General features: G+C 42.1%; 1 protein-coding gene across 4 annotated transcripts; it reads right to left on the bottom strand.

Annotated features, from left to right (window-relative positions):
- Positions 1-2,811: 2,811 nt before the first annotated feature.
- Positions 2,812-8,564, bottom strand: traf7 (TNF receptor-associated factor 7). 4 transcript variants are annotated; one of them, XM_085934555.1, is made up of 22 exons: positions 8,403-8,564; positions 7,432-7,608; positions 7,227-7,284; positions 7,058-7,149; positions 6,847-6,963; positions 6,616-6,708; positions 6,450-6,483; positions 6,102-6,324; positions 5,895-6,029; positions 5,721-5,816; positions 5,522-5,643; positions 5,374-5,447; positions 5,249-5,297; positions 5,030-5,157; positions 4,834-4,916; positions 4,729-4,768; positions 4,510-4,626; positions 3,938-4,060; positions 3,741-3,860; positions 3,527-3,658; positions 3,336-3,455; positions 2,812-3,265 (listed from the first exon to the last, which is right to left on the bottom strand). In XM_085934555.1, the coding sequence occupies exons 3-22, from the start codon at positions 7,276-7,278 to the stop codon at positions 3,251-3,253; spliced, it is 1,965 nt and encodes a 654-aa protein (XP_085790681.1). In that variant the 5' UTR covers positions 7,279-7,284; positions 7,432-7,608; positions 8,403-8,564; the 3' UTR covers positions 2,812-3,250. The 4 variants fall into 4 exon arrangements, with proteins under 4 accessions (XP_085790681.1, XP_085790683.1, XP_085790680.1 ...); XM_085934557.1 differs by having other exon boundaries at positions 7,058-7,146; XM_085934554.1 differs by having other exon boundaries at positions 7,448-7,608.
- Positions 8,565-9,554: the final 990 nt, after the last annotated feature.

Genomic DNA, 9,554 nt, shown 5'->3' with positions numbered 1-9,554 from the left:
ATATATATATATATATATATATATATATATATATATATATATATATATATATATATATATATATATATATATATATATATATATATATATATATATATAATTACGAATTTCTCGCTCTTTGGATCGATGTCTTGGTTCTGTGTGGAATTCTCACGATGTAATCGGTGACCAAAACCGGATCATTCAGCTCCGAAAATTGTGTGTGTTTGTGTGAGATGGGTAAAAAAAAAAAAAAAAAAATGATAGTGATAGGTGCGCATGTGTGTGTCTGGGTTTGACTTTTAAGTTCTGGTTTGCTTTGCATCCCCTTTAACATACCCACACACACACATGCAAATATGGAGAAGCACAATGGCCCATGAGGTTAGCTCTCACACACAACATACATACATGGGAGCCTGCACAATGGAGTTGAGGGCTACAGCAGGTTGTCCTTGAGAAGTCATTACAAATGATGCATTTCAAAAAAGTTCAATGCAGGTGAAAAGCAGCACATTTCCCATCATCACCGATCCCTGCTGTTATTTTATATACGGAAGGATGGTTTTAGTTCACGTGCTTGGTCGAATGCAACTTTTAAAATTGCACATTTGGCTCATGAAACTCAATTGAATGGTCTTTTTATTGCAATGTTTGCTGCATTTGCTCACATTACGCCTGGATTTTTTTTTTCTCATGGAAACAAACTGGTCTTTTTTTTTTTTTCTTCTCTCATCCCACACACTCGCAAGCACCCGCCCTGTGTTGCCATGACAATCTGCTTCATCATCATCATCATTCCCACCATTTCAAATGGAGTTGCTATGGTTACCGCGAAATACTTCTCAACAACAGTGTTGATGCGTTTACAAATGTGTTGGGATCAAATTAGAGGCAGCAGTGATCGGTGAAGATCAATCGCCGCTTTGTTTGAGCAATATTAAAGATGTACTCCCTACTGGCTATTCGTTCATATTCATACAATGACTATATTTATAATCAAAGATTTTGGGGTGCACATGGTGTTGGGAAGAAAAAAAAAAGACAACAACTGCATTACTGGTGGAGTACCTCTTTAAGAACATTGCTGACATTGCATCCAAAGCCAAATCTTGGTGGTCCCAAAGCAAGCCACTCTCCTTATACAGAGAATAAATGTGCTATTTAAATCATATAGAGATTATAATATATATATATGGATATTTGCAAGAAAAATAGAATTGTATTTACGATGTATGTGTCAACCTGAAGACTATTTTTCAAAGTTAACAGATCTAATCTGAGTGTTGAATCCAATTGCTTCTCCATGCTTCAGTGGTGCGAGCTGATGAGTCCTCCCTCGTATGGTTCCTCGTTGGGATGTTGTTCTTGCCCGTGTGTTCAATCGTCCCACTGTGTGTAGAATACAAGCAACTCTTCTTCTTCTTCTTCTTGTCATTCGGCTCTCATTGACGGCAGTTGTTTTCCTACAAAACGTGCCTTGATTTGTAATTCTGCTTGATCTTAAACATGCCCTTTTTTTTTTAAACCTTTGGAAATTCATTTGAATCACTCCATGGATCGGTAAAACAAGTGGAATCATCAATCTGTATGACCCACAAAATGATTATTTTCCCATGTGTTTGTTTGTTTTGCTTTTGCCCCGCCCCCTAAATGCAGGTTAAACAAATGTACTGTACTCATCTACCCTTGCTTAAAAAGGAAAGTGGTGAAAGGGAAACACTTGCCATACATTCATGCAGCTCTCACTTGGTTAAAAAAAAAAAACCTGCACCCCAAAACCTGCTTGGTTGTGGTGCTGGGCTTTATTTTGAAGTTTGACACAGATGGTCTTATTTGATTTCTTAACAAAAGAAAAGGAGGAAACAATGTCAAGCTTGTCATTTCCTGCCTGTGCTTATATGAACGGATGAATACCTGACTGGTGTGATGGACGGAAGCCGAGTGTGTGTGTGCGTGTTTTTATGTTGCTCTGCTTTTGATTGTGTGAAATGCGCGTGAGTGGACAGTGGTTGGTGTGTGCTTGCAGTGACTGCATCGTATGGCCATCTGCTCTAAGTAAATAAACGTTCGATAAAAAAAAAAAAAATGCACCATCATCTGTGTTTTGCTGTTTATTTTTTTTTTTTTACACCTTTCAAATGTGGCCACTTGAGGTTATCACAAGAATGAAACTTTCAATCTTGGCTTTGCTTAAAAACAGCTGAAATGTTTGATTTGCTGCCATCTTGCGGCACTGATGAGTATTGTCCACAATACTTATAGGGTCAAAGTTCAGCAGTGTATATGTTATAAAAAAAAAAAGTAGTTTTACTCTGCTCATTCAAAAGACTCAACCATCAAAGTGTACAACAGCTTTATTGATCGATGATCAACTTGATCTTACATGATTACACGTATACAAGAAATCTCTATGTGCACTAACATGAAAGCAAAGTCTTGAAAGATTTTGTGGGTGCACCCTACTTATAAATGTGAACATGTTGCTCTGACTAGAAGCTTCAATTGAACCCAATATGGGCACTTGCGCATTACCTTCGTCCAGTGGCACTTGCTCTGCCGTCACTTCCTGCTGACTCTTGATGCTAGTTAGTGTTCTACTCATTGTTGCCAAAATGACGATCGATCAGAGTAGCACCTCTTCAAACCCATTGACATATGGCACTCAAAGAACACACCCAAAATGTGGAGAGAGATGATAGATATGATTATGGCCTGTTAGTCTGAGCAAGTTGGACACAAGTGGCTGAGCGATATAATGTCTATCTATCTTAACTTGAAATCTTATAAAGGCTGGTTTCACAAAGCTGAGTTGAGAAGAAAAATGATCACTTTATTTTTATTTCTTTTTTTTAAATCAGCCTCCCTGACGTGTAATCTCATTTTATAAAATATTGTAAACAGGAAAGTCGGGAGGCTGTAGATGACATGATCACTAGATGTAAAAAGCACGTTTGTGAAACCAGCCCTGACGACTTTTTCTATGCATGTTCAAATCATTTAACAGGCACAAAGCATTCAACCGAGTGAACCGAGCTCGCCGTAATGCACAATGTGATGAGTTCACCCAGGACCTCGAGTTGGGCCTGGTGACCTTGAAAGGTCAAAGGTCGGCGCTCTTTGAGCAAATACATCTTGGACTGCGGCTGTGACGTTGAACAAACAAACAAACAAACAAACAAACATGGGGGGGAAAAGATGGCGTTTGGGATGTCCGTCTGACACAGACAAACATGAGAAAGATCTCTGGAGGGATGGCTCGCTCTTCTCTTCAGCATGTCCACACCTGGGAAGATAAACAGCAAAGGGTAAAATGAACACGAAGGCGGTGTGATGTTTATAAACTTTCAAACTACCTTCACTGTACTGTCCACTGCTCCGGAAAAAAGGCGACCTCGGGACACAGCCAGAGCTGTGACGCTGCCCTGATGTCTGAGCAGGGTCTGGGTACAGATCATGTTGTCCATGCTCCACACCTGAACACACACACACACACACACATTTAATCTCGGCGTACGCATCAAAAACAAAACACTATGATATTTACCCTTAGTGAACGGTCGTAGGAGGCACTGAACACTTTGGTCTGGTCGGGCGTGGAGATGACGGCGAGAGCATAAACCGTCCCCACGTGACCTGTCAGGGTCCGCACTTGCTCTTTGGACTCAATGTCCCACACCTAGAAAAGACACGTTGTTCCACTCGTTGAATGGGTTTGGCAAAAAAAAAAAAAAAAAGTGAAATCAATGTGTGTATCTTACATGAATGAGGTTTTCATAGGTGCCGCAGACTATGTGATGATTAGTGACGGCGATAGAGTAGACGCTGCCCCCGCTGGTCTGCAAGACGTGGACGCACTCCAAAGAGCGGATATCCCAAATCTGACAGGAAGCAGCAGCAATTGGACAATGAAGCACCCAAAAAAAAAAAATCTATTTCAATTTGTCTCCTTTTCTACCTTGATGGTCTGATATGATCCACTATACAAGTGGTTCTGAGAGGCCACCAGTGCTCGGACCCAGTGATTCAGCCCAGTCAACTCCTTTTTCAGCTTCAACTCTGTCCCCACAATGTCCCACACCTAAACACAAACAAATGAGTTTTTTCGTGCATATATTTTTCCTTATTTCCTAATCATAGTGAGCCTTGACAAGCAGAAGCGGATTATGTCAATTGAATTGAATCTTGACTTCACGGGAAGACCAGCATGGTGAAACAGAATGAGGGAGGATTAAAATCAGTTATTATAAAGAAGTTGTTGATAGGGAGGAAAATGAAGCACGAAAGGCAAAAAAAAAAAAAAAAAAAAAATGGGGAAGATTAGCCAGAAAGAGAAGTGAAAAAAAAAAAATTCTGCTTCCCTCCCTATCACCATGGAAACAGATATTGCCACATCCCATCCATGTACTTGGAGCTATTACAGCCTGGACTTATCTATTACTTTTTGGTCTCTCCAATGACTTGGCATTTATTCATGCAGAACAGCTAATTAATAAAAATATATTTAATAAAAATAAAATACAGCTGTACCTTGATGGCCTTGAGGGAGCCGCTGAACAGCATGTTGTGGGAGGAGACCAGCGTACAAACGGGGTTGTCATGGGCACGAATGGTGTTGACTTTCTGCAGGGTCTGGATATCCCACACCTACACAAAAGTGCACAACGCAAACACACGCTTTGATCAGAACGCAGTCGCGCACAACGTCGTTTGAAATAGGAAGAAGCAAACGAGACCAATGTTCCTTACAATGATGGTGCAGTCTGCAGAGCCGCTGTAGAGGCGGTTGCTATGGAGACAAGTATTTAGGCTCAGATCATGCTTTCGTCGTGGAAATGGTGTGCACTGTATTACCCCTGGATGCAGAGCGCTAGCACGATGCCATCGTGTCCTTCCAGGGTCTTCTGACATTTGTAGGTGGTGCACGTGTCCCATACCTGAGGACACAAAGCAAAGCTTTTGCGCAAGTCTCATAAATGATTTAACGCTGACTGAAGGGTATATTCAGAAGAAGTAGATGCGATAAAAAATAATGTCAAGGTTGGGCTACCTTGATGGTCTTGTCCGAAGAGCCAGAAAAGAGCAGGTCTCCAGTGGAGTAGACACAGAGACACCAAACTGGTCCCTGATGGCCAACAAAAGTGCCTTTGCACTTGAAAATCTGCTGAGGGTCATATGCTACAAAAAGACAACAACAAAAATGCGTCGATAAGGTACGCTGCAACGGTTTTTACAACTTCTCAAGAAAACTGAAGGAACAGATTCTTACAGCCCAAGATGCCCATGTTGAGCCGAGCATTGATATGAGACAGCTCATCCTGTAGAAACAAAAATAATAATAATTTAAATTTAAAAATGTATTTACATTTTAAGTTTGCTACTATTTCTACTCACATTGAGCATGGAAGCATCTCGGCGAAATTCCATAAGGTCCTCCCCTAGTTTACTCTGATTCTCATCCAGCATGTCTGGGAAAAACACATCTTTGATGAAGGCAACACAAAAACTTGTGTAGATGCTCAAGAAACGGTTTGATGCTTACCAAATTTGAGCTCCAGGTTTTTTTCTAGCTGATCTAACTTCTCAGACAGTTTGCCCAACATAGAGCGCAGGAAAGCAATGTCTTGGTCCTTCTGAGCTAAAGTGAGCTGCATCTCATGGAATCTGATGGCATCATCACACAACTTGATGTAGAAAATCCAAGACTGCTTTGATAGACGATTCGGAGCGAGCGTGTTCACCTGTCATCGGTCTGCTGCAGAAACTCCTTCAGCCCTTCAAATTTACACATCTCCAGGTGGGTTTCGTATGTGTCCTGGTTACCGATGAAAGTACACCTGTAGGCAAGACGCGCCAAGTCAGATGCAAAGAATACGGTGCCTTCGCTTCGCCCCCCCCCCCCACACAAAGCTTACCCGTATTTTGAGTGTGGACACTTGATGTGCTCGCATTCTTTCAGGTGCGCCTCCAGGTTCATGGTGAGCAACGGGGGGCAGGAGGGATTGTTGGGGCAGCGCACAGGCCTGTAGTCACAACTGGCTTCGTGTTCTCTGCACAGGAACGGATTGGATGTGAGAGGTGAACATCTGGGGCATATTCACAACTGGGTGTATCTTTCGTACTTGCGTGCAGATAGTTTGATGGTGAAAGGACAGCCCACTGGGTCCACTTCATAGGCTCCGGGTTTGCCCGCCACGGTGGTGTTGGAGGCCCCGCCCACAGCTGCAGTGGTGACAGTGGCCCTGCAGCCGTATTTACAGTGAATGAACAGCTCGCCGATCTGCTCGGCGACTGCGATGTTGTTGACCACCACCGTCAGTTTTGCCGCATCCACGGGACACTTGTCTGTAAGAAGGGGCAAAAGCATCAACGTCAGCTATAGATCGAAATATACATTGGCAAGACCACTTCCATAACTCAAATTCCACTCTATTATATTTCAAATGACGAAAAAAAAAAATCAAACTCACCTGAGGTCAAGGCACATCGTCTGCAGAAGGTGTGCTGAGGAAAAGAAATCACACTTTGTGAGTGGCTTTCTAAAAATGAGACATCAACCACAAATTCTTGTGCTAACTTTGCTAAGCTTCTGAAAAGAAACGATGAAGACTCTTGGTTGAAAGGAGCAAAACGTACCCCGCAAGTGGTGATGACAGGGTCCTTGAAAACATTACAGCACAACTGGCAGCACAGTTTTACTGATGGCTGCTCAGCAAATACTTGGGGCTCCTACAAAAAGACGCAGGCACAACACACACCGCCGCCGCTTTGTTTCTGTTGCATTTCAAAAGTGTTACGCACTCCGACAAGTTGCAACATCCTCATAATAGGGAAGCACTTCAATGAAAACAAGGACAACAGTCTCACCATGTCGTCCTCCTCTTCGTGCAGAGAGAACGTGGAGCGCAGGGACATGTTGGACTCGGAATGGAGAGATCGCACTGAGATGGCCGAATCAGACCTTCGAGGAGTTCCAATGGGTGGCTTAAACAAGGAGGCAATTGTGTCACATGACGAGGACTCACATTCAGTGCAATCTAACCCATTTTCACATTTGAAAAACAAGGAGAATGAGTACCATTCCATCATCATCATCCCGAGGGGAGTAGGTCAAGGTGCTGGAGGAGGAGGGAGTTCTTCTGTGTTGCTTATAAGTGCTGGATGTTTCTGCTGAAAACATAGTCACGAATTAGGTGACAGACAGTAAGATCGAAAATAGTAAATTGGAGATGTGATCTGTGTTTCACCTTTAGCTCCAGCAGCCACGGCTGCAAAGGTTGGACCGAATGAAGCCTCCATCCTGCTCTGCAGAAAAGAAAGGACAATTTCATAACTTAAAAATAAATTCTATTTGTCAAGTTTGTGTATTTTCCTTAACATCGAGTTGGAAATGTCAATCTAAAATGAGCATTTCTAAATGTTTTCAATAACTCTAGTGCACTGAACCCATACATTGAGTTTGTCTCACCCCTCTAGCTGAGTCAGCTGTGGGGGGTGAAGGGGCTGCTGGGAATGATGGCTGTTGCTGTTTTACTGGCTTATCTATTGTAGTCACGTCTGGCTGCTGCTCATTACTTGACGCACACAAACACGGAGAGGACACTGGAGCAGTCGAGTCGTTGCCTAGGCCTGGAAAGACACATGGGATCAAATCAAAGAACAATTGCAATCCAAAAGGTTTAGGGCAGAATAAATGTTGAGACTGCAGTATACCTTTTGAGACTGCAGTTTGTAAAATTGCACTACAGAATACTGAGAGGTGTTGCAAAATGTTGGTGCCTCTTAGCTATTGATCATTTTTTGGGTTTTGAGATAGAAGATTGTGCTGACGTCAAGAGAATGATGACTAAAAAAAAGAACATTTCATGTTGCAACTCAAAAGGAGAGAAGGAAGTGACAACGACCCGAACAATAAACCAGACTGGGCTCGAATGGAGGTATGCATACTGTCAGCTGAAACGATCGATCTGACAGCCAAAATTAACCAGGACATTGTACCGATTGCGCCGCAAAGCGCGTCATCGAGTATTTGCGCAACCAGGAAATTCCCGTAAAAGGGGAACCTCTCACCCAAAAAAAGGGGGGCGGATACGCATAACGGACCAAAGTTGGATCCCGACAGCTCACCAAATGCCACTGATTTAACCACAAATTTGAGCATGTAAAATAGAATCAGTACTTGCAACATAAACAATAAAATCTTATTAGCTGACATCTTGGCCAGCAACGATTTCTAACTGCGATAATGAAGTAGCTAACGCTAGCCTTGTTGGCTAGCTTAAGTTAGCTAATGTTTTCTACTAGCAATCACAACAAAACCAAATCTTAAGATGCTCTGCTCGTTGTCAACTGTCGGGTGACGTTTTCCCGCAGCTAGTAAGATATTATTTTGAAGAAATGTCTGGTATAATATACGCACATACCATTGTTTCAGCAAGAGCGTTGCTCCAAGTTTGCAGACGAATTCCTAAATTCCTTTTTCCACCTCCCCTCGCCAAGCTGATCACACGCTGGCAAATGCAGCAAGGCATGCTGGGATATGTAGTGAAACGTACACTATTGTTTGTTGGCCACACTTATTTTTCTTCTATGATTTTCCTTTGGCCAGTAGTTGAACTACACTACCCATGAGTGACTTTGCGAAAAGGCCATTGGATTTGGAAGTGTCTCTCTCTCTAAAAGCGCAAGTCCCAAATAAGCCACTATCGTTTCCATGTAGCGTTGTCATTGGTCCTTGCAAGGATCGAACCATGATGCGGCAAGCTCTGGTACATTTACGGGAAACGACGCTGAATGAAAAATCCATAAATAAGGAAGGAGAAAATATGCACGCACAAAAGAAAACGTTGTAATATAAAGAAATACATTATGATTCTTTTGACACTGGCATTCAAAGACCTAAAACGATCATTTATCTTTTTGTCATCTGAATGGTCCTTTTGTGGTCGTTGGAAGGTACCAGTCAAAATAAAGCCGTGAATTACCTATTCTCGCCAATTAACATCTCTTTTTTTTTTTCATCATCTTTGTAAGTAAGGTATCAAGCCAGGTACGAAGGACAGTTATATTATTATGCAGTGCATATATTCATCCACAAGAGGGTGCTGATAATCCATCTTCCAATTTGCGGAAGCAGAATCTTGAAACTATGATGCTTGTCTCTTTTCAAAGCGGGCTTCAAATATAAACGGTCCATACAGTAAATCATTTTTGAGTGCTTTTATAAACCAAACAAAAAAACATTATACTATATTTTATCAAGATAATGCAACCCAGCCACAACTCTTATGAGGACATATAAATGGATGTTCCCTGTGATTGTCTGTGCATAATGTACCCCACTTCAATCTGTTAAGTTGCTGACTTTGAAAAATATCTTCATTGCAACCTGCATCTTGGAAAAATGTCTTTGTTTACATTCCCCGCAGTGTTTCCTAATGTTTTGTATGAGGGGAGAGATGAGAGCAGTGACTTTTATCGGTTCATTTGAGCAGCTCTGCAGCTTGGAGAAGGAGTAGGTGTGTGTGAGGAGATTTCTGCATGTCCAGACGGATAGAGGAAGCCGTAAATAGAAA

The sequence above is a fragment of the Syngnathus leptorhynchus genome, chromosome 16 (genome assembly GCF_054491065.1).
Source record: "Syngnathus leptorhynchus isolate UIUO chromosome 16, UIUO_Slep, whole genome shotgun sequence".
Taxonomy (NCBI): domain Eukaryota; kingdom Metazoa; phylum Chordata; class Actinopteri; order Syngnathiformes; family Syngnathidae; genus Syngnathus; species Syngnathus leptorhynchus.
Note: the sequence above shows the minus strand (reverse complement) of the source record. Positions and strands in the feature narration are given on the sequence as shown.